General features: G+C 39.0%; 1 protein-coding gene across 1 annotated transcript in view; it reads left to right on the forward strand.

Moving 5' to 3' along the window:
* The window catches only part of wwox (WW domain containing oxidoreductase), a 216056-nt gene that overhangs the window by 39277 nt on the left and 152118 nt on the right, over positions 1 to 24661 (forward strand). Inside the window, exon 6 of the mRNA XM_036576233.1 lies at positions 16437 to 16525. Coding sequence (XP_036432126.1) covers positions 16437 to 16525 — 89 coding nt within the window. The remainder of the gene's footprint in view (positions 1 to 16436; positions 16526 to 24661) is intronic.

Genomic DNA, 24661 nt, shown 5'->3' on the forward strand with positions numbered 1-24661 from the left:
TGATAGGAACGCAGCACACTCACACATGCTTTGGCATGGGTTTGCAAAAAGAGTTTCAGCCTCAGGCCCCATTTTTCTTAATAGCTTTTTATTTTTGTTTGATTGCATTTTAATTCTGTTTGCTCGTCTTGAAGATGTGGACCACATCTCAAATAGGAAAGTGTAGTAGAATTAAAAGCCAACCTGTATCGTGACTTTATTGTCTGCACACTATAATTTTCTTGTTAATTTACACTTTACTATGTATTGATTTTTATTCTTTTTATATTACTGCTAAATTGCTGCTGGCATAGGGAAGAGGTACAAAACTTTTGAAAGAGGAAATTATATAAGATTAATTAAAGCTTAATTGAAAGGAGGAAGAATGGGAAAGAGTGCTGCTTTTTCATGTCTTTCAGCCCTGTAGATACTGAGATGCTTGGAATTTTTTCAAAGAAGTTTGAATTGTTGAAAAACATGGAGTGAAATTATATGAAAGTTGATTTGGAACAATGCAGTCATAAAGGGAGAAGCATGTAAAAAAAGAAACTCATTATTTTGTGTCTCTAGGAGCAGTCATTTTGCTGACATTAACAGTATGAATTTTTGCTCAAGCGCAATCCGATTTACCTTGTACAGACTTCATTTAGATCTAACATAGGCAATGGAAATGTCCTTAAATCTTCTTCCTCTGTCCACTAAATTACATACTGAGAGAGAGTGAGAAAAAACTTGCAGAATCGCAAAATACAGCCAGTGTAAATATGTAATTGGTGGAGTTTATTTCTGCCTGTGAAATACTGGGGAGCAATAGGTATTGCATTAATATGTGGTTGTTAGGATATGGGGAAACATGGCAGATGTGTTGGTACATTTCTGCACGGTGAGCAGATCTGTGCAGGGGCTGAGCAAAATTGGGAATAAATCTCTCAATATCTTCAGCGATAAAGATGCATTATTTCAATCTACATCACTTTCTGATGCAAATCTAATTTCTCCCTGTAGTGCTAGATGGAGAAAGGGGGAGAGGGAGAGAGAGGGAGAGGGACAGGGAGAGACGGACAGACGATGAGGAGGGTGGAGAGAAAAGAACCCTGTGGGTGGTCTCAGCGAGAGCGTGTATGAGCAGCCTTTTCCACTTCAGTTGTTCAGAATTAATAGAAGAGGAATACGGCATGTTTGTCTCATTTCACCCTTTTCCCCTTAACCTTTATGTGAATAGATGTTTTGATGGGATTTCTTTTTTGATTTCTCTGTAACGCGTTGTATCTCTGTGCGTGTATGCTTTTTCTTTTTTTTTTTTAAAAGCAGAAGCCCCACGGCCCCGCCTCTGACCTGTGTGCGCTGTACCAAAAGCAGAGGTGACGGCCTTGTCCACTTTCTAACTCATGTAGAATTCAGAGACCAAGCCTGGAGACACGCACACTCTCTCACACACACCTCACGTGTCAGATGAACTGAAGTTAAAGGTTTTTATTTATCCAACGAATGCTACCAGTGATGATATAAGTATTTATGATATAGAGGCTCTGTGGAATGCAGTTTAAAATAATGCACAAAAAATAAATATAAATGACTGTCTTCTTAGAATTAAAATGCCATTGTTGTAGCATTTCTATGGACAAAGGATAAAGGGTCTGAACCGTCGCATGACTTACGCTGTGCTTAATAATCAAACAGAAATAATTCACAGATGGTTTCATAAAGGACAAGGAAACATGAAAGGTGTGAAACCACATTTAAAGTAACAAATAGCAACACATCCTCTAACAAGGACATACACAAACATAGGATGTTAAAAGGGAGTTCAACCGGTTTTACAGTGTTTCTGCGTAATTAATTTGTAACGATGTAAATAAAGTTATTCAGTGTGAAATGCTTCATTCTAATCTGAATTGTTCACAGTGGCGGGAATAGGAACCAGATGTCCAAAGCATTTAAAACCTCTAAAAGGCACCTCACTGAAAGCTTTTGCCCAAAATTGTTTCAGATATGCTGCCTGATGCCTGAGAGATTGTTTTGTGGTATTTTTTAGACATGCAGGTTGTTTAAGGCGAAATAATACCCAAAGAAATGAATATATAGAACATATAGACGTGCAGGCTTAGTGGTTGTTTTGAATAGTGAATAAAATGGCTGTAGTTCTACTATAGATGGCACAACCCCTGTTTTTGATTCTCAGTAAGTTTCTCTTCAATGAACAATTTCAAATCAAACCACTCTGAATGACTGTTTACAACTCATTGATTGAATTATGCAGAAAAATCTGTGGAATTTATATGGAATTTTAATGTCTGCTGTCTGCCAACAAACGTGACAATGTTGTTGAGAAACAAGACTTAGACAGTTAATAGTGATATGAATTTTTACTTTATTGCTTTATTGATTTATTACTTTCACTACTAAAATGAGTGAAGAGGAGCAATCTTTGAAGCAGCCCCCTCCCAAACACACTCTCGCTGCGTGATGCGTGCTTCACACCCATTAGTCTGTAGCCTCCTCCTGTGGATGTCAGGCTTGAGAGCTTTGGTAATTAACACATTTTAATCACTCTTAATGATGAATGCAGTTCACCTACACTCTTAATATAAAATAATGGCAGCAAAATAGGTTCTTTCGAGCGATGCCATAAAATAACCACATTTGGTTTCCTGAAGAACCTTTCAAAGGATGGTTCTTTAAAAGAATTTTTTTGAAAATAAGATGTTTGAGTTTGAAGAACTATTTTAAAGTTTAAAGACCCTCCAAATAATGAAATGTGATATGATTTTTCTTTTTTAAAACTGTACATCCAAGCCAAAAGCATATATGAACTTTGATACTATAGAACTATAGAACTATAGAATGTGTCCCTTCATCTTCTCTGTAGTGTCTTTGCATCTGTGTGTGTTTTGCCCGTTTCTTGGCTGTGAAATCATTGTGTGTCCTTGTAGCTCCTTCTCCATATCTCCCAGTGCTTGATTTGTAACTTGATTTCAGCAGAGGGAAAACCTGTAGATTATCTGCCTTTCATTAGGAGGAGAGAGGGAGAGAGAGGCGAGCCCGTCTCACAGAAAGAAGAAATCAATTTAATATAGACTTAACTTGGGGAAATTGCATATTCTCCTTCTATGTGCTGAACAGGCACTTTCTTCCAGTGCTCAGGAGGGACCAGCCTCTTTATTAATTGCACTGTGCGTGAGTGTGTGTGCGCGCATGTGCGTTTGTGTATGGGCTCATGTGCTTGTGTGCGTGTGTTTGAAAGTTGAAGGGTCTCCTCATGCTTCTGCCTCGCCACCGTTTTTAGAGTGAGAGCTGAGACAAGGAAGAGACAAAAATGAGGCTTGGCTGAGAAGAGGAGTGAGAAAGGAGCATGAGCACGGAGCGAGTGAGAAAGAAAGGAAGCAGGCGAGAGAGAGAGAGAGAGAGAGAGAAGCAGAGAGAGAGTGTGTAAGAGAGAGAAAGAGAAGGTGCAGTAATTAGCTGTTTCCACAGGGCTTGAATAGCGGGGGCAGCCAGGTGGAGAGGAGATTGGTGGGTATTTATGAAGGAATGTCATGATTGTGACAGGATGATATATGGAGCACCAGTGCTGCCCATTTTTCTCTCCTTTTCCCCTGCTTTAAAAAAACATGATAAAATACAGTCTTAAAAGTTGATGACCAATTTTGTGTGGTCAGGTCATCACAAGGTCACTGAAATTTTCCTACTGTTTCTTTTTCTTTTAAAAACAGAGGCAGCGCAAAAATAAAAAGACTCCACAAAGATGTAGCAGGCAGGATGAGGGAATCAGGCATCATTCTTTTAAATTCTCTTAAATCTTTTTAAATTTTAATTTGAATTATCTTTGTATTTTCGCATTTGTAAAGAACTTTGAATCGCCGCAGTGTGTGAAAGGTGATATATAAATAAACTTGCCTTGCTTTTTAATAGCTTCTGAAAGGCATCATTTCAGATTGAGACTTCTGTCTGTCTGTACTGATTCTCTCTATATGACTCTCTTTCTTTTTTCCCTTCTTGTTTTTACAGTGGGCTCCAAAAGCCTGAGACCCCCTCTGAAAATGCATCTAATTTGTAATTTTTTTCTAATTTTATAAAGTTTTTTTCATTACAAATATATTTTTAGCATAACAAATTAAGTGAAAAGTAGAATCTTTGAAATGTGTGTGCGTGTGTGTGTGTGTGTGTGTGTATGTGTGTATATATAAAGAGTAAGACTAAAAAACAAAGACCTTAACCTTAACAGTGCCACAAATTTGTTTAGATATGAATTGTGTATAGAAATATAATATTTCTTATACATTCTATTTGTCATACATTTTCTTTGCTTTACATTATTCAAAATTCTAAAATTTTCCAAGATTGAATACAAAAAAAAACAAAAACAAAAAAAACCCAGATTTTAAATGTGGTCTCAGACCTTTGGACCCCACTGTAATCTAAGTCTCTCATTTCACTCATCTCTCTCTCTCTCTCTCTCTCTCTCTCTCTCTCTCTTTCTCTTTCTCTCTCTCTCTGGAATATATATCTGGCAATTCTATATATCCAGCTATTTGGACATCAGTAGACTTCAAATAATCACTGTCATATTAAAACTTAAGTTTATGTTAATTTTCAATATTTTTTTTAGTTGTTTTTATTTTTTCATAATATTAGCTGGTCATTGTCATTTCATAATATTAGCAGTTCTTTACATTGTGTGAATATTCCATGATGAGTGATTTAATGGAAACGGTCCAAAATTACTTGAAGTATTTTTTTTTTACATTGAACAATAAATTATAATATTTCATGAGTGTGAAGTATGTTGTGTATGGAGTGAGGACTGAGGCAGAATTAGAGTTGGCTTCATTTCTTCTAGCAGTGAGCTGTTGTCCTTGTGGTTGTGTGTCTCCTGAACAAAGCGTTTAGCCACACTTTCATCTTGTTTTGTTATTATTATTATTAGAATTAGTATTATTATTTTCTTTTTATTTGTTGAGCAGTGCATCAGGCTCTGAGGATGTTTGACTCTTCCTTCAAACCTGCAGAGACCTTATGTGTTTTGTAGAGTTTGAGAATTAGACGGAGAGAACTTGCTGTTCTTCTCTTCTAAGGACCATATAGCTGCTCATATTGTGCGGTCCATCAGCCGTCGACGGTGCATGGCACAGCTGGGCTTTTAGTCTGGATCTCTGCAGTTTGGCTCATCTCTGTGCTTTTAAGCAGTGCTTTTAGCAGATGTGCCCTTGGGAGCACTGATGGACAAATTTCTAATTACATTACATCCCCTACCTCATTTCACAGAGGGTGAAGGAACAGAATGCAGAAAATATCAATCAGACTCTTAAATGTATGTTTATTATTACTACATTTCTATTTTCGCTCGCTCTTTTTCTTTGTCACGTGATTCTATGGTCATTTCCATGCAGCAGTCAGATATATTCTGTCGCTGCTCGAGCAGAGGCCTACGGTCTTTACACACAGCTGGACTTTCAGTCTGAATGCCCCTCTCATTTTTGCCTAATTTTTGTCTCTTCCTTTTCTCTCTCTCTCTCTCTCTCTCTCTCTCTCTCTCTCTCTCTCTCTTTCTCTCTCTCTTTCTCTCTCTCTCTCTCTCTCTCTCTCACACTCCTTCACACATACACCACCATTCCAGGTTTGGAATCACTGTTTTAAACATTATAAAACCTGTTTGGTTGCAGGAAAGTGCATATAATAATTCTCAGGTGCTCATCTTGTGCAACTTCACAACTTTCAAATAATTTGAAGGACATTGTAGATAAAAATGAAGATGTTTCTGTCCTCTCCCATGAATGATAAGAGCCTTATATGAGGCAAATTACTGTGTAGCATTGAGAATTAAGCTATAATTCAATGAATATCAAGAATTGATCATACTTGAGCAATGCTGATTAAATCCAAAGGCTGACAACTTGACAGAGTTGACCCTGTTATATACAAGGCTGTGGAATTAGGTAGGAAACTTTTGTTGTTAATGTGTGATTCTAATGTTTTAAATAGAATGTGAAAACTACAGTTGACGCTTGCTTGCTTATTTATTTATTGAGCTATTTGTTCCATTTATTTAGTAAAATCTTGTACATCAGTATTTTGGTTAAGACTATATCATTTTGAAGAGCCTCATTTTGACATGCATTGCTGAGAATTCAGTGGAGGACACTGTTAGCAATTCAAAAAGTTACTTCGAATGGTTTCATTGGAAATACCCTATTCCTATAACCTGATATGATGTTTAAAGATAAATTTCACTTTGTTAGGAGGTCAGGAGTGTGACCATGAGTGGAGCTGAACTCAGAATGAACTGTAATGCTAGAAGCCTTTGGCCCTGTCACCACCTCTGTTCTGTTCAGTGTGTGTGCGTGTCCTCCGCTGGCTGCACACTCAGCACTTAGCACAAAGTTAGCTACACTCGCTGCTCACCTCTCTGCTGTGCCCTTGAAGAGATGTGGGCTTGTCAGACTCCTCATAAAATTCCTGAACGATTCCGTTCATGTATTCCTCTCTCTCTCTCTCTTTTTCTCCCCCCCTCCTTCTTCTGAAACCTGGCCATCTGTCTAATTGTTCACCTCTGTCGCTTTAATGCTTCTACATGCCTTTTTCCCTCCTCTTTCCAGGCAATAAACTTTATTTTCTTCGCAAGACTTCAATCTGCAGAGAAAAGCAGGTGTCCAGGCTGCTCGCTCGTTCTTTTTGGGGGCTCTCCAGATCCCCCTGCCCCTCCTTCATGCTTTTTTTATATTTGTTCCTCTATTCAATCTTCTTTGTCTGAGTATTGTATCAATTCCTTCATGATTGTTTGTTGATCTGTGATGTTGTGATGGATGACACTGAAATACTCCGCTAACAGCTGATGTAATACTCAGCTGTGGAATTTGTAGAAAATTACAATTCTTCACACTTGGCACTAGTATTTTGATTCGTGATGTAGTGTCTGAAAAACAGTAGTTGATGTTGATTTTTTTTTTTGGTTATTGTGTCGGTTTATTTGGTTATAGGAAATCTCCAGGTTTGGTCTGTGTGCTTTGTTTCAAACTTTATTTCTTGCATTTTTAAGAAGTAAGACAATAACAGGTCGGGTTCTGGCATTTGCACAGAATACATTCTGTAGAAAGCGTGTATGAGTATGTATGCACAGCACTAAATAAAGTGTCCACTTTTTCCAGCTTTTCCCGTTATTTTTCACCCTTTTCTTTGTGTAACTGTCAGTACATATATATCTGAGTATAGTGCATGCATGTGTTTCCTGTTCCTACCTGCCTTGATTGCGCAGTTAGGACTGGCTCAAATCTGCGCTCGATCTTTATTATGAAAAAGCGTATTTGTGACTTTAGGGACATTGATGCTGCGTCAAATTCAGCCCTCCTCCGTTTCCTGTCTTAGTCCCATCCCATCTCCCTCACTTCCTCTTCATCATATGCGTGATAAATAGTGCTGCCCACAGGTGGGGATGAAGCAGGCAGGGGAAGCGGCCTGAGGCCACTTGTGCCATCACTGTAAAAATAAACCTGTTTGTCGCCGCTCCATTTCACATTTATCAAATCATTTGCGAGTGCTATTTCAGCCTGCTGCTAACTCCCACCAAACCAATTTATCTCCATGTGAGCTGAGCTGTGGCTGAAAGTGGAGTATACAGAGGCTTTGGGGAAGGTGAGGAGATACCAGCACTCTCAGTGGATCCTTCATATGTTGAAGCCTAGCGCCACTATGTATTCTAACGCAGTTTTATGATGATGGAATTACTGTGAATGATGTGGCTTTCTCTTCTTTTTATTGTAGTGCTTTACATTCTCACACACCACAGTTCAAAAGTTTGGAATCAAAATCCAAGTATTATTTTCCAAGTACAAAATAAATACAACAGTATTCTTATTTATTCAAGATAAATAGTGTTTTCAACAATATAAAACTAATCCTGTTTAAAATAATATGTATAAATGCATAAAATAATTCTAATGTACTAGTTCTTTGCAGGTTTCACATACAACTCAATAGGGTTCAAATAATTAGTTGAAAATTAGTTAAAGTAGTTAAAACATGTATGTCCAGAATGACTCTAAAAGCTTAAAATCAAGAATAAAGTTAATGAAGCTATGATATAATTAACTTTAAGAATGCCAAAAAAATATCAGATTTCAAGGAAGAAATATTGTTAATAGAAAATGACAGTACATTAATTATCATTCAGTAACTTCTTTGAGACATTGAATAAAATATCTTAAATACCTCTTGGTGTCTAGTTAAAGCTACATAATGTAAGTTTTAGAGATTTGAAGACCATTGTGGTGGTAAGAAAAAGACATATTTTACTTTTTTTTGTCCTGACTCAGTGCTAATTCTAACAAAACATTTTTACATAGTGCAGCTTTAATGTAGTTGTGATTATTCTTATTATAAAAACATAATTAAATATTAGCATGACTGGTGTGGGGGGTGGCAAAAATATTCTCTAATGATAATTCAAGATATTTTCACGATACACAACATTGCATCACAATATCTCTTTATACTGGGATTTAATAAGTTGCAAAAGACAAAATAGAACCTGCAATGCTACATACCATAATTACTATAATAATAATAACAATAATAACAATAATAATAATAATAATAATAATAAGGCAACAGGTATAATGACTTTATTCAGTGTTTTACCAACTACATTGCACTAAATCAATTAAACAGGCCTATTTATGCTCTCTTTGTAATGAGACATGCAGTTTAATTTCTTTAAGTTAGAGACGGTCAGTATGATGATCATTTATTGTTATGTTGATAAATTGTTTCACAGTGTGGTTTTCATATTGTGGATAGTGCTGGATTTAAAGAACACTGACTACATGTGAACATAATTAGGCCTGTTTAATAGGATTTAGTGCAGTGCATAAAAATGAATGAAAATCTTGGTATAAACTCTAGTTTATTTGTGGAAACTACAGGCTCTATTTTATCTGTTCCAACTTATTAAATCTCAGAAAAACTATATATCGTGATGCATATTGTGAAAATATCTTGAAGTATCTTGATATAATATTTTTGACAAGTACTGATGATATCCACGTTATGCTCAGAAAAGCATATTGTGATGCAATTTATCACAATAATGATAAAATTCCATCATATTGCCCACCCCTAGACTGGTGATTCCAAGCTCTTGAATGCTGGTGTATTTCTCTTCATTGCTGCTTAAACGTACTGTAGCTCTTCCGCATGTCTGTGTGTGTGGCTGTGAGAAAAATTTTCACTGATTGACAAAAAAAATGGCATGTGCCATTGAGGTCAAGGGTTATGGCTGGTGTCTTTGTGCAGTTGAACAGATTCACTCAGTTATGTTGTGGTAGCAGTGACATATGAACACAGGAGATGGTTGTCCCCGCTAACTAGTCTTTTGCCAGCACTTGTTCGCAGACATCTGCTTTATTTCAAAGTGTCATGTACTGTTAGTCTCCCAGACCGCAGACATGAGAGAGCAATGCTGTGGAATAGATAGCAGGCATAACTAATGGACGGCAGAGGGGCGCAGAGCGGAAGGCTCAGTGCGTTTCCGTGGTTATGTGAGCTGACAGTGTTCCTGAGGGACGGAGCGGGACAGCCCAGCTGGAAGAAGTTCATATCCCCAATCCCAGAGAGAGAGAATCCAGTGTAGTTCCATTATTTCACTTTCCCTCCCTTTTTCTGTCTTCTATATTCTTTTTGTACTTCTTCCTTCTTTCTACTTTCTCTCTTTCACTGTTTTTTCTCTCTTTCTTTTGCTTGCGCTCTCTCTCTCTCTCTCTCTCTCTCTGTGTGTGTGTGTGTGTGTGTGTGTGTGAGTGAGTGTGTGTGTGAGAAGAATCATTTTTTCTCTTGGCCATTTGTCTGCTCTATGTGAACGTGGCCCCTGCTCGCTTCGCGCTCCCTCACACACAGGAGAGCAGCCTGGCAGCCCTGTCTGTGCATATGTGTCATATGGAAATGTTCTATTGCCTTTTTCATATGATTTAGCTTTTGAATGGAGGAGGGGGTCTAGCGGAGTGCAAATCCTGACAAGGTCCCTATCACACACAGCCTCAAATAGATAAATGGTTTTTGGAGGGGCTGGGTAATTTATCTCTGACACTGTGTGCTCCTGTTGATTGCTTGTGCTCTATGAAGACTGGAAAGAGACAAAACTATGGAGTGGTATTCCTATTGGTTGCAGCTAACAGAGAGCAGTGGAGAGTTAATGAGAGACACTGAGAGATGGATGGAGGAAGGCAGGTAGAAAAAAGAGTGAAAGAGAGAAGGTGAGCGCCCACAACCTTTCCAGTAAGCTGTCGAAGGACCATTTTCAAATTCTGAAGAAGAGAATAAACATGAAAAGTGAGAGAGTAGCACTGAGATTAAATCTTGCCCGGTTTGTCAAAAATAGTGCACCATGTACGGTACAATCCATTTGGCTTAAAAACAGTAATCTCAGTCATTTATTAACTTTTCTTCATGTCTGCACTGTTTGTTCCTTACCAGCTGTTCTTCTGAAAACTGTGAAATTGAGGGAATGTGATTGTTCACTGTGCACTGTGGAATGAGTAGTTCATTCCCGCTTTAAAAATGTACACAGTACACAGTTTTATACTTTTGCCTTTTTGTCTGTTGTTAATTTTTTTTTGGCTCTGAATACATTTTTATAATGTTATGATTCTTCTCATAGCTGGTTGGTTTGGTTGGGCGTTTAACTCTTCAAATATCTAAGAAGAAAAAGAATGAAAAATGAGTTTTTATGTACGGAACCAGGGCCACTGAAAAAGTGTGAGGTCACTGTTCAGCTTTTGTTGCTGTTTAAGGGACCATTTTACTGATGATGAGGAAGGTGATGCTACTGCCAAGTCCATATTGGGCAGTTTTTTTCAGCAGAGAAACGGAGAAAACTTGATCTGACTAGTTGTGTTCACATGAATTATATGGGTAGTAAACAAAGACATGGAGGTTTTTGTAGCAGCAAGTTTATGGCAAGCCTGGCCACTTTCTATTTCTGTCATTATAGTGAAAGCATGACTGAGAAAGAAGTCCTAAATGAATGACCATGAATGGAGCTAAAGTCATTTCTAAACATTTATGCCAACCATTCTTTAATTCTGTAAAATAGAAATATGAATTTTGCTAAAAAAAGCAACAAAGAAAACTTACCAGTATCTTTCCGTTTTTCTAGCAGGTTTTGGGCAGTAGGACGCTAGCATTACCGCTACTGAATGCTGCTTGGTTGGAGAGCTGTTCAGCTCATTGGCTGAGTGAGGTGGTTTGCACTTACTGATGTCATGAACATACATGAGGCATGTTATAAAGTCCTATAACTGAGTTCAAAAGCACTGAAAGATATAACAGCTGCCATGCTGTTTTGTGTTGAGACAATTAGTGCATTTTTCAAAGTAAAAAATGATTAAACATTTACAAACTATGATTTTGCACAAAAGCTCCATATGAAACCATTCATTTTGGACTTGCTTGGGAGCAGAGAGCCAGAATACATTTTTAAGTGGCAGTTTTCCTCACTAGAAATTCTCTGGTTGTAGTTTTAGCTGGGAATCAGCTGACGTTTATTGATTTGGCTTTTTTAAGGTGTTTTCAAACACAGATAAAGCAGAAATAAAATTTAGATATGTTATACATATTTAGAAACTACTGTACCATTACCAGTGACTACCATTTGTGCAGTTTTATGTGAATACTTGGCATTGATGACTGTTAGCTTCTTTTCTGGGCCATGATTCCACTTCCAATTTGGCTTGGGAATGTATGTCATGTCATGCTGCACTATGGGATCGTTCTACTATGTTGGCAGGGTTGGTTCTTTGTTTACACACTGCACTGCAAGAGCTTAAAGAAACTGTTGTTTTTTGTGTTTTTTTCATTATTGCCATGCCTTCATACTGAATCAAATTAAATGAGAGTGTATCTTAATCATCTCCAGAGGAATATCAAACCACTAAATCAAGTATTGATGGTCTAAATCCACACAAGCTCCCTAAACAAGGGAGTTGATCCATAACGAGTGGATTAAACGCTAGCATTACCTCCTCTTCCAGTCACAGACATTTTCCTAGCTGGTGTGATGCTTAAGTGACTGTTCCTTTAGCTAACTGGGTCAAAATTGTTAAGTCGCTCGAAGCCCATGTACAGTTTACAAAAGGTTAACGTTGTTTCCTTCAGCCACCGGTAGATTAACGTCAGTTAACTTACATCTTTCCCTCAGCTTCTGCAGATTTAACTCCGTTACTGATGTATTTCACTCAAACACTAGGATAAATTTTGATATACTATACATTTTTGATATGCCTATTGATGAGAAACTCGTTTTTGATCATAAAAGCGAGGCCGCTTGAAAGCTGCACGAGCGGCTGAATGGGTTTTTTAAGCTGCTGCAGCCGCGCGGGACGAGCACAAGAACACTCTCCTTTAAAATTCAAAATCCAACGGAAACTCAACGGTTTAGCCCGAGTTGAACCACCACAGCCGAGGAAAATAACTTCATTAGCTAGGTTCTTCTGGTTGCTGCTTTTGCAGTTATTGTCCCGAAATACGTTTAACGTTATACATGATGTGTGAATTACATGAGCCATCCGTCAACCTTAGGCTCTCAAAGTAATTATTTGTCGTGTCTTAGCATCATCTTCGTCAGCTGGTTCATTGTGAAGGTTATCCTTGCAGTAATATTGAGGTAAGTTAGCGAGCTAGTTAGGTAACGTTAGGTTAGCTAAGTTGCTGTTTTTTTTTGTTTTTTTTTGCGTGTTTGGGAAAAAATATCGGTGCAATAGCGAGTCTTAGAAAGTTTAAGATAGTTTTAATGGTAAGGTAGCTTTTACTTTAAACTGCCTTCACTTAGTAATATTAAATTAGATAGACAAGTTATCTACGTTAGTGTGTTAATGTTAGCTCACGTCGTGTTGTGAGGTAAGTTAACGATAACTAAACCAGCTGGTTCACTTTGTATTTCCAGACAGGAAGACAAGAACTAAACTGATTTTTATTTCATTTCTGAAGTGCTTAGATACGTTGAGGAAAAAAGTTAGTCGCCTGCTGCTGTTTTTTCAACTAAAGGGTAACGTTAGATCCCTGACCTACTGATGGAGAGTCGATTCCACAAGAAAGGAAGTGTGGCGCCTGTCACATAACGCTGATGTAACCCCCCTCTGGTTAAACTAATCCAGCTTGAACAGGGCTTAAATTATATGTTGTTACAGTAAATGGGCTTCATACATTAGAGTGCTCTGAGCCCAGTGTACAAAGGGCCAGTTAAATCCTTTTAAGACAGTCAGTGTGGCTCCTCTGTCTCTCTGACGTGAGTTAACATGCTTTCCATGCTTGGCATGTGATTGTTAACCCAGTTGTGTGTGCCTGCTGTCTGTGAGCTTCCTCTTCTCATGGCCATCTCATAATATCTTATAATCGTTCCTCGGCCCAAGCAATTTATAACTAATGAAAGATTAAATTTGTTGATCACTTAATTCCTTGTACACTCATTTTGCTGTTAATCAAAATGTTAACCCAGTAATTCTTCTGTCATATTTAACTACATTACTAAGTTATTGATGAAAAAATCATATCTTAAGAGTTTAGCTTTTCTGCATTTTCTGGTGACAAAGTTGTCAGTGATTTTCATTGTCATCATAAGAAAGCTCATGGCTAACCTCTTGATCAATGCCCATGGTGGCCAGTCCACCGAAATGCTTGTGTGACATGGACAATCTGAGATTGATTTTGCCTGCCTGTGTTAGCTAAATTACTGAACGTTTGTGACAACAACGAGTTACCACAACATGAAGTTTGCCTGTAAACTCAGAAGGACTTTGTACACCATTCAGCAGTAACTAGCTAATAGGTAATGTTAGCAAACTGATGATAAGCTGTGTTCTAAATGGCTCCTTACCCCTCTATATAGGGCACTACATAGGTCACGAAAGTGTAATTTGGACATATGTAGAGTTCACAAAGAGTTCACAAATTCATTACCTACATAATGCACTGCACTCATTGTCGTTGCACATGCCTAGTCACACTTCACAAATCAAATTGCTTAGGCTTGCCCTTCACTCTTTAGAAAAGTATAAGTGGTTCATCTAATAAATTACTAGTTATAAAATATATGATGTCATTCTTGTCATTGACATGCAACTTGCATAGTTTGCATATAAGAAGAACAAGCACTGTTGCCGTTCACCACTGGCACTGGTATATCTAATAAACACATAAAAAATGAGACAGAGAGAGACTGTTTGTGCATTTTAGAAATAGCTGGGTGAACATCATATTCACACAAATTTTTCCCCTTCTCTCACATGTAGTTGTAACTGGGAGTTCTCAAGGTGTAGTCACTTTTATTTATAATACATTTCTTTAAAAACTAATATCAGCCATTACAAATCCTGTTTATTTGGAGAAAAGAGCTTCTTGTTTGGCTGGAATTCTGCCCTGCCACATATACACATGTATGTATCCATTTCAAGATTTTTCATAGATTGTGTTTTACACTGTACAAATAATATGTAATTAAACATATCTTGATCTAAAGCAGATTGCTAGATTGCTTCATTTTATAATATAGCCTGTCTAGAGTGTAGTACTACAAGGATTAAAATCCCATGTTAACTCCTGCATTGATGTAATCAAAGCATTGAAAGAGTTGTTTTAGTTTCTAAAAACATGACCATAATTATTCCTCAATAGATAATGTTTTGCTGCCAGTTTTTTGTTTGGTGTCCAAAGTTTGTCATTTGTTTTACACTGGAGCTGTGAGTAAATTTGTTTGTGGTTTCTGGCCCTGTATGACATATTGTTATCTATCACAATGCACGGACATATATCACACAGCTAATACTAATAGTAGGAGCCATCTGGAAGCTTAAAATTTGTCAGTACTTCTGTCCCTTTTTATAGATAACAGTATGTCATACAGTGTCAAAAACCACATAAGCAAGTCCAAGATTACTTAGCAACTACATAGTTTATAAACATAGTTTAAGTCAAGTTTAGCATAGATTAACCTTGGTAACTCCAGTGCAAAACTACAGCAGCAAGCTTCGGGCATCAAACATGTCTTATCTGATTGACTGTGTTTGATGCAAGGGGAATATTGTGTACATTTCATTTTTTTACTGAACTGTTCCGATCGTGTGTGAGGCCTCAGGCTTTTGTGTTAAGGTTTCTCAACAGTACAGGCAGACTGAGAGATGTAGATCAGTCTAGAATGCTCTCTGATCTCCTGAGTCTGAGGTCTGGTCAGGTATCTCTTAATGGACAAAAATGTCCGGCTCCAGTCATGAACCATCAGATAATGCGCTGTTAGGCAATTATACTCAGATATTGTTGGACAGTTATTTGTATCTCACTATATTTAAACAAAGATTGGAGCGTGCTTGTAGGGACAGACATGATTGTTTTGAGGTCCTCTTGGCGCTGTACTGTTGCAGGGCGGTCTAGAGCCCTAATTGCTGTGCAGTTGATTAGTGCTCGTTACAGACTGACAGACAGCTGGTTGATATGAAGGAAACGCTGAGCTGGTGCGTTCTGTGTTAACCTGCTGCTGTACTGTACGTGACGTGATTAAAATGCCCAGTGTCTCTTAAGCCCACTGTAATATGAGCAGAGTTCAGACGCTCATTCATCAACCAACTCCCTCATCACAGATGCTACTGGAGACAGGACCAAACCTGCTAACCTAGCACACAGCTGCTCGCGGAAAGAAAATAAATTGTGAACAAAAAAAAAAATCTAGCTATATTTTACTTTGTACAGTGTTGCTCCTCAGTGTACAATGGCCTGAACGCGGTAACGTCTGCCTTTTCAGGGCAGAAATTGGGTATTTGGGGAGGAAGCTGTGTGTGGCATTACCCCATGGCTGCTTTCTTTACCTCAGGGGACCTGTGATTGACCCGTGACCAGTGAATCTATGATTATATCTTTTGGAGTGATTTATACACCTTTCTTCTTATTGATCACGTTACAGAGCGATCAAAGGTAAACTTAAAAGCCGGTGCTGAGCGCCACCATAATGGCAGATTTGGCTTTTTTCATCCATTATTTATCCCTCAAGCCTATTCTATATGCCATTATAGACTTCATAAGAGTGCAGGCTTCTGCAAGGCCTCGCTGCACACTTAGTGTAAATACTGAATGGATTCAATACGGTGAGTGTGGGGAATCATAAAAATGCCATAAAAAGCATATGGAGATGCTATCCGGCCTCACACTGTCCAACTCTTCCTGGAGGAAATGCACCTCTGATTTATTGTTGGGGATAGAGAGTTGATTTAAATGCGGCCATGTCACTATATCAGTGGCTAAAGCCTCGGGGCCATATAGCACCTAGAGTAGTGCTCAGGTGAGAAGAGTGGCTGGAGAACTGTAGGTGGTAGTCCACTGCTCTAGGTGATGGTGATGGATGATTGCGATACTGTTTGCTTAAAATGTGCCCTTGTTTTTTTTTCCTTTTCTCCCTTCCTCCCTCTCTCTCACTCACTGTCTAGCACAAAGCTCGTGTTGAGGCCATGACGCTGGACCTGGCCTCATTGAGAAGTGTTCAAGAGTTTGCAGAATGCTTCAAAGCAAGGAAACTGTGAGTAAATCTGTCCCATTTTTCTAATTCTAAACTTACTAGGAATGCCCACATTCTCTTAATGGGAAGTAAACAATAAATTTTTCTGCCTGCTCTAATGTAATTTCAGAATGTGAAGGGTAGTGCTATCTGTTTTGATCCCCTCTTCCATCCTTTTGTCATCTCCAGGCCATTGTCTTGCCAATTTCCAAATTAAAAGCTTTAGTTCACCCCTCCCTCCCCAAAACAAGTCATGCACTTTAAAAAGGAGGACAGTGTCAAGGCCTGGCTAGACTTTTCTGGACAGCCATTAACTCCATTTGAGCAGAGGTCTGAGTCCAGGGCTAGAGTCTGACCCCTCCAAACCCCTTTCCTCCCCTTCCCTCCCCTTCCCCCGCTCCATTACCGAGCTATCAAATCAGCGCGGGGCCAAAAGGTCCAGCCTCTCTCATCATAAGCCTCCCCTCCCTTCTCCCTGGTCAATAAATAAGTATCTCAACCTTACTACATAATTCCATCAATCTCATCTCCACAGACTTTGAAGTCCTTCACAGTCTCCCAGTTAAATCAATTACTGGCAGAGCTTTCATGAAGTTACGTTACGTGACGGGAGGCAAAGGAACAGTGACATTGGCTCTCAAAGGCAGGTTTTGCAAAGGAAAAAGACAAACGCCCACAATGCTCACACTTCCTTCTTAGAGCTAAAAGTGATGGGACAGGATGGTTTTTTGTGATATCTTCACAGGCTTTATCTGCCTTGTGTAAACGCTGAAACAGTGGCATGTTTCTGCTAGTCATTAGTTGCATGATGACAGCCTGTAGTGTTCAATAATTAGACTGATGGGGTGTAATTATGATTTAATTGTGATAATTCCCTGGTGTGTCAGATGCACCATTGTTTCTGTTTTTTTGTCAGTTCAGGTGCTCCAAGTAAAGTGTACTGAGAAAAAGCTCTCTTGTGGTTTTGGAGCAGGGCTCCAGAAGTTTGTACACATGGGTATTTTGGTGCACGTAACGTATGTTCATCATGCCCACAAAATCTAGTCACAGATTAATATATTCATTTTTGTCCAAACACATTTTTGGAAAAAGCATATTTAGTTGAAACTGAAAACTTAATTGGATGTACAATTACAAGATAAAATGTCCTTTTATCTATATTGTCTTTAAAAACTTTGAAACTAAAGCTTTAGCATATATAGAAAACAGTCACTGGTTAGTTTCATTAAAGGATTGTTGGCTTAAAAAAATGGTACATTCAGTGATTATCTATGGCTGAAAACCTGTGGCAAATGTTTGTGGCAGACCGCCGCAAACATTCAGAATTAGGGATGTGCCAATACGGGAATTTGTTCCAAAGGTTCTGCATAACCAAAATAAAATAAGTGAATGATCAAATATTGTTTTGAATTATCAATCACATCTAAGCATCTGTCTGATGATGATCATTTTTTATACAAGTATCTGCCAATACCAATATAATTCCAATGTCGTTGTGCATCCCTATTTAAAATGCATTGTTGGATAAAACTATAGACTCTAGGCTGTTAAACCTTAGATGCTGCAGTTGTGACCAGCAATAAAAGCGTTGTGTAAGTCAGTATGAATTCTCACTCATAGCTCTTTGAAACAATTGGAGAAATGTTGTAGACAGTGCAGAGTCTAAACTTTCAGTCTGTGTTTTTAGTTTTGTTATTATTTGAATTTATTACAAAGGTGTCTTTGTGTTCACGGTCTTGTTATGGGGAAATAAAAACCTTTACATTTATACATATCTTTGTGTCATTTAATATCCAGACTAACAGGAAAGACATTTACAAGTGTAGAATGAAAGTTGAAAGTAAATGTAATTCATTGTGTAATTAGTAAGGCTGGCCTGAATAGCATTTTACAGATTTTAAGTACTCGTTCTCTGTGGAACCATTAAAAATAATATTTTCATTTCATAATTAACCTTACTTTAAGTATGTTTATATATTTATATAGAAATCTACAAGAGTGGTAGAATTCTGTTGGGATCTAAAAAGTTAACAAAAGACTAAACGAAATGAATACCTGTCACCTAACATAAGGTGCAAATACTTGTGTATTCACAAGTATTCGGGCCAGCCCTGCTAATTAAATTTGTGATCAAGTTTAAGGAGTATGACAAAACAAAATAAATTACTCTCGAGTTCTAAGGGTTAAAGACAATATCAGTTAATGACAAAAAGCCTGTTGTAAAAATATCACAGTACTGTTTTTTCCTTACAGCGCTTTTGAGATTTAATTTAGCGTTTCATATGGAACGGAGGACTGTAGAACTCCAGTCTTTTGTATTTTGGGTCATGATGTTTTTAACTGCGGCTGAAATTTTTTTCTGACACTGCTGGTCTAGTCTTCTCCTTGAGGAGCCGTTTGGTGGCTGAGAGAGATGCCACCTCTGTGTATTCCCAGAAGCTTTCGGGCACTTGCTGTCCCTGCTCTGCTCAGGTTGTCCTGTCGTGTACAGCCACTGTATTTTCCTTGCTGTTGTCCCCCAGGCCGGTATAGGCTGTGGTGTAGTAGAGGTGACTGGATGGAATGCGTTGGGCCTCTGCTGTTGCTGCTGCTGCTGTTGGTGATGGTGGTGGTTTCTCTCTGGGCTCTCAGGGGGCTCCGGGGCTCATCTGGCCGCAGGCAGGCCCTCAGGCAGGACACTGCAGCCTGCAGCAGCAGCTTGGTCAGCAGCCAAAGCCCTGGAGGTGACCGCCACCCTCTCCCCCAGCCACTTCACCTCTACCCCCTCTACTGCTCAAATTCACACCCCTCCCCCCTCGGCCTGCTGCTGCATGAGCCCTAATGAGGCCTTATTGGTCATCTCTCCTGATTAACACGCTCTCAGAACACTGCCCTGGAAAATTACCCAAAGAGAGAGAGAAAAGGTAGTGGAGGAGACTTTGAAAGCAGAATTTGTCCTTGCGTTTCACATGATGGCACACTTTGCAGTGGCTACCACTTTGAGGACAGAATAAAGGATTGACTGCGTTAGCTAGCAAGATGCATCTCTATTGTCTTTTTCCATTAGTTCTGTTGCTCTCTGCAAAATATATTCAGAACAAACTTCAGCTAATTCCAAGATCGGTCTGAACACTCTGGCTGACCACAATAAGCCTCTTTCGTTCCCTTATATTGTGATCTAACTTAACCAGTTTCGTCTAACTCTTTTTAAACTACCTAAAGCAAAGCCATTGATTTTACTTACCTGTAAACATTATCTACTGAATAAAAAAGTCCCACTGGCAATGACTCACTATTAGCTTGCAGAATCAGTGGCAGGTTCCACTCTTTATTTTCATATGTCCCGCAAGCTGGGATGTGCCAGTAGCACATTAAGCGTTATTTTTTTCACAGAATGCTCCTGCCACAAGTCACTCTTTAAGCATATTTAAGACTACATGTTAAAAGCATATTTTAAAAATGCTTTCACCAATTGAGTACACAGCATGCTTCAAAGTTTGTAAAATATCGTTTTATACAAAACAAGTATGTTTTGCATAGTTTAAAGCATGATTTAAATAAGATGAGTGAAGGTGCTTAAAACATCACATGCCAGTGGTAAGTTAAACTGAACTGGCATATACGCACATTGAAACCAGCAAAAGTCAGCGACACATTGAAAGTTCTTTACATGCCATAATTTACACATGACTTAAGTATTGATCATTGCAATAATAATTTAAATAAAATACAGAAAAAGTCAATGACAGGTTAAATTTTTGGTTGCCACATTCTATTAATTATTGGCTTGTTTTACATGAGACTGGCGTATGACAATGGCATGTTTGTTTCATGCTAGTCACATAAAAACATTTCAGTCCACAGATCGCTGTTACCCCCACCTCTAGGAAAGGGCCCGAGCGTATTTAATCCACTTCGTCGAGGTACCGTTTTTTTCTCTCTCTCAAAGTAAGGTAATTTTAGTCATCTTTCTTTGCTACTTATATTTACATTGCATAACAATGCCAGAAAATCTGTCCCAAATATGGTAGCCACAGCAGAAAAATCACATGACTAAAATACATGGATAACATGTTACAATGAGGGTCTAACATAAATGGATGCCTTTTACTTTATTATTGCTCCTGTGTATTTATCTGTGTGCGTATTGTAGAGTAGATGTATGTAACTGTATGTAAGACTGTATGTGTTTATTGGTGGTTGAATGTCTTGTGTGCATATCATAGTAAATGCCTATAAAGGCCAGTTATATTATTGTGTGTGTGTGTGTGTGTGTATCACTGTACCAGTCTGCCAGTACTCTACTCTCCTCTCTGTCATGGCTGAGTGAGCAAAGCGACAGGCCAGCCACTTGCAAATCTCTCTCTCCTCTCTCTGCCTCAGCCTTCCATTCACATCAGACCCGCGCTGCTTCTAATGGAAGCTGATAGCATTTAATAAGAGAGAAAGATTAACCCATTAGCCTGAGGCCATTTGGGACCCAAATCATTTATTTGGCCCAGTGACCCACAGTGAATGTGGGGATGGGGTTCAAATGTGGCCTTACAGGTTCGGCTGGCTGCCCTGTACCATGGCCTTCTCTTTGGGCCTGACCTGGCCTCTCACCCCTCTTTACTGCTGAGCTCCAGCAGAAGCTCTTGTCCCCCTCTGTGTCTGCCCCACACTGGGTTGCTGCTGGGCTGTCTACACAGGTGGAACCTTCTAAATTTTCATTTTATTTCACATATTGTCAAGATGTCTCTTCTTCTACTTAAAAACTGATGTAGCGTTGATTGAAAGTTTATATTCTACATTTTTGAGAGAAATTTGAGAGATTTTTGTTTGAAACCAGCCTGAGTGGCCACTTGTCTTCACCACACCAGCTGAATTTTCATACTTTTACAAATATTCACCATTATTAACAAAACACCAACCAGAGCCTGTTTAGGCAGACACAGAACTAAAATTTGTAGAATTTGTCAGCTATAACATTAACGTCTCCCCCATGATGGCTTATGTGGCTCAAGTGGCAACTTTCTAGAGCTCAGATTTGCTTTGGAGCCTGCCATATGTCTTTACTGACAAAAAAAAGTAAATGGATAACGATAATGACAATGAAAAAAAAGAATTAGAAAGAAAAACGGATTTGTGTGACTGGAATATGATTTTGAGAAGGATGTGATGTTCTGTCAAGCATATCATCAGCTTCCACGACAGGCAGACAGGGTTCATTCTTTGCAGGGAGTAACTTGTAGAAAAAGCAATATTTAATGGCCAGCTTTAAGTACTGTTACAACAGCATGATCCGCTGCAATCCCAATAACAAAACTGCAAGACCGATTGATCAAAGCCTGATTAAGATGAAGGTGGTTCAGTGAAGACTCAATGGTAAAAATCCTCAATCTGGCTGACTATATTGTGAAAAACAAGGATTCTTTCACATAATTCTCTGGTTTGTCTGGTAAAATGAATGGAGTGGACTCCTCCAATGATTTTTGGTGCTGAAACATCTTTGTTAATCATAAATACTAAGTGTTTTGGCCACAAGATTCACTGACTTGGTGACCCAAGTGGCCAGTGCAGTTTTTTATATCTGTCTACCTCTGTGTAAGTTGCATAGTTAAAAGAGTGAGGAATTGAAGTGTGCACCTACATAATAGCCTTTAATGTTTAGTTATTTGAAAGTGAACAGAACAAAATAGAATGCTATTACTCTCTTTCTTCTATCTTTCTGTCACGCTTACTTCTGTTTCTCACTTCTCCAGTCCCTGAGCTCATACTGTAGTGTGGCTTCATATAGCTCACCCAACTATTTCTTGTCACACAACATCTGTACCTACACACATTCGCACTGCATATGAACCCCCCGATCGTGATCTGTTCCCAGGGACAGAATGAGGGAGCAACCCCTTTCTCCCCTGCCAAGGTTGTATTTCTTCATTAGTTATTCCCAGAGTGGTGGGCCTCTGTGTGCGTGTGTGTGTATGGGTGTTTGTCCCAGAGGAGGAGGAGTAGATTAATTCGCATCAGAATAGAGAGCTGCTGAGGTGTGAATGGCAGCAGGCAGCTGGTGAAGGTGCGTCACGCCCCCCTGTTTCTGCTTCCAGCACTCACACACACAGTCCAAGTACTGCCATGGGAAACGTAATGCAATCAGTTCTTTTTCTCACGTTTTAGTGCTCTCTTTCTCTCTATCTCGTTCTCTTTGTTCTCCTTTTGAAATGTTACCCATGTATCACATCTTTCTGTGCACATTGCCATGTTCTCCTTAGGTATAGTTGTATATAATTACCTTAAGCACGGTGTCAATGGTGTACTCTTAAAGCTAATTGCATGCAATGTTTTATTCTCTCAGATGTCCTCCGTTTGTGGTCACAAGCTCCGCCCCATCTCACTTGCCACATTTGCATTAGTAACCCCCTCTGAAGTAACATTATTACTTTGATGGGCTTTGGAAATCTACTGCCAAGTCAGGAGTGCATTCTAATTTAGCCTATTTTGTAAAATGATGTGTGCGTATGCATGTGTGTTTGTGTGCGTGTGTGGGGGGTTTAAAGCTGTGTTCTGTTACACCAGCTCTCTGTGCAGCCCATAAACACAGGCCCTTAATGACGGGCTGGCTGGAGTGGTGGGAGAAAAAGTAATCACTCTTTTACGCGGGGAGATTATTCCCGGGTCAAAGGTCATGCCCTGTGGGTTCTTTTAAAGTAAATATGGAGCGTTATTCCTCCCTGCGTGCCCGTTACTGCCCCCGCTAGCCGGGCATGTAAATTGTGCATCTGCGGTAGACCCCCTCGATCGCATTAATAAGTTTAAAGGGAGTTTTTACATTATGTGGGCTTGCCTATTAAAGCCATTTGTTAGCTTTTTGCTTATGAGGACAGGCCTGGCAGGGAGCTGTATTACGAGAGTGAGGCTGCTGTAACGGCATGTTGTTAAATCACAGGCCACACACCGGGAGGATTAGCTTGAGTTTATGGGGCAAACAGCAATACTCGGCCCTCTCTCCCACTGAGGCTCATTCAATCAGCCACGTCAGATATGAAACCAGGGGTGGGGGGTGCTGAGCTGATGGAAGAGACAGGGTCCTCATACCTGCCCTCTGAAACTATCTCTGGCCTGCTTTTCATTTAAAATCCCCTATCGTCATCACAAGGCCTTCTGTTTTCCTTTTCCTTATCTTGTGAAGCAGATGCTAAATAAAGTAAAAAGCTGCTCTCAGAAATGGCAGGTCGAATGTACCCTTTTAAAGTGGTAGTTTGGCAAGAAATCAAATTTTAACGAACAAGTAATGGAAGCTTATATGCAACAGTTAGCACTGTGTTAAAACATGAGCATTTTATTTATTTTACTGCAATTGAATCCCACACTGCATTAATCCATACAGAACTAGATGTTATATTTCTCCATAATGCTAAACCAAGTAGATGTAAGATCAATTTCTGTATTTTCTAAATATTTTTGTACCTGCATCTGTATCTGTATTTATATCTGCATTGGCTATGAGCATTGACCCACAATTCTCATATCGCTGCATTGCTCAACAGAATGTTATACCCAAAACCAAAAATGAACATGTTTTGTTTGTTGTCTCTTCGCTGAGTGTTTGTGGTGTGATGGTGGGATTCTCTTGTGTGTGTGCCACCCATGGGATCAGTATTCTGCAGTTCATTGATGATCGGAGACATGTTCCTCTTCCATAATATGCCTCCAGACCAGAGCGTGAAAGTCATAAAGTTTAATGCTATTCACTCTCAGGTACAATCACTCCCTCCTCTTGGTGTCATGCTTCATTAAGTGCCATGGAGGACCTATGTGTGTATGTGTGTGTCAGACTGAAGCAGAGAGTAGATCTGTTTTCTGTGTAGCTACCTCTAGAGAGACATGTTCTGCAGCAGGAGGTGTGTTGCTTCTTTGGGTGTCGCACTGCGTTTGTGCCTTTGTGTTATACTAGCTGAGATAGAAGGAATAGTGCAAAAAATCAAATGTACACAATTTGCTTTTACCCAAATGTTGTCAATCAGCGAAGACATATTTGGTGTCCATAGCTTGCTTCATTAGTTTTGTACTCAAGCTATGAGGCTAACATAGCTAATGGAAGCTTATTTGCATCAATTAGTAAAATTAGACACCTGTATTTTGCAAATACTTTTCGGACACAAAAAGAACAATTTTTGTGGAAACCACACAAAGAGTTTT

Source organism: Colossoma macropomum, unplaced genomic scaffold (assembly GCF_904425465.1).
Source record: "Colossoma macropomum unplaced genomic scaffold, Colossoma_macropomum, whole genome shotgun sequence".
Taxonomy (NCBI): domain Eukaryota; kingdom Metazoa; phylum Chordata; class Actinopteri; order Characiformes; family Serrasalmidae; genus Colossoma; species Colossoma macropomum.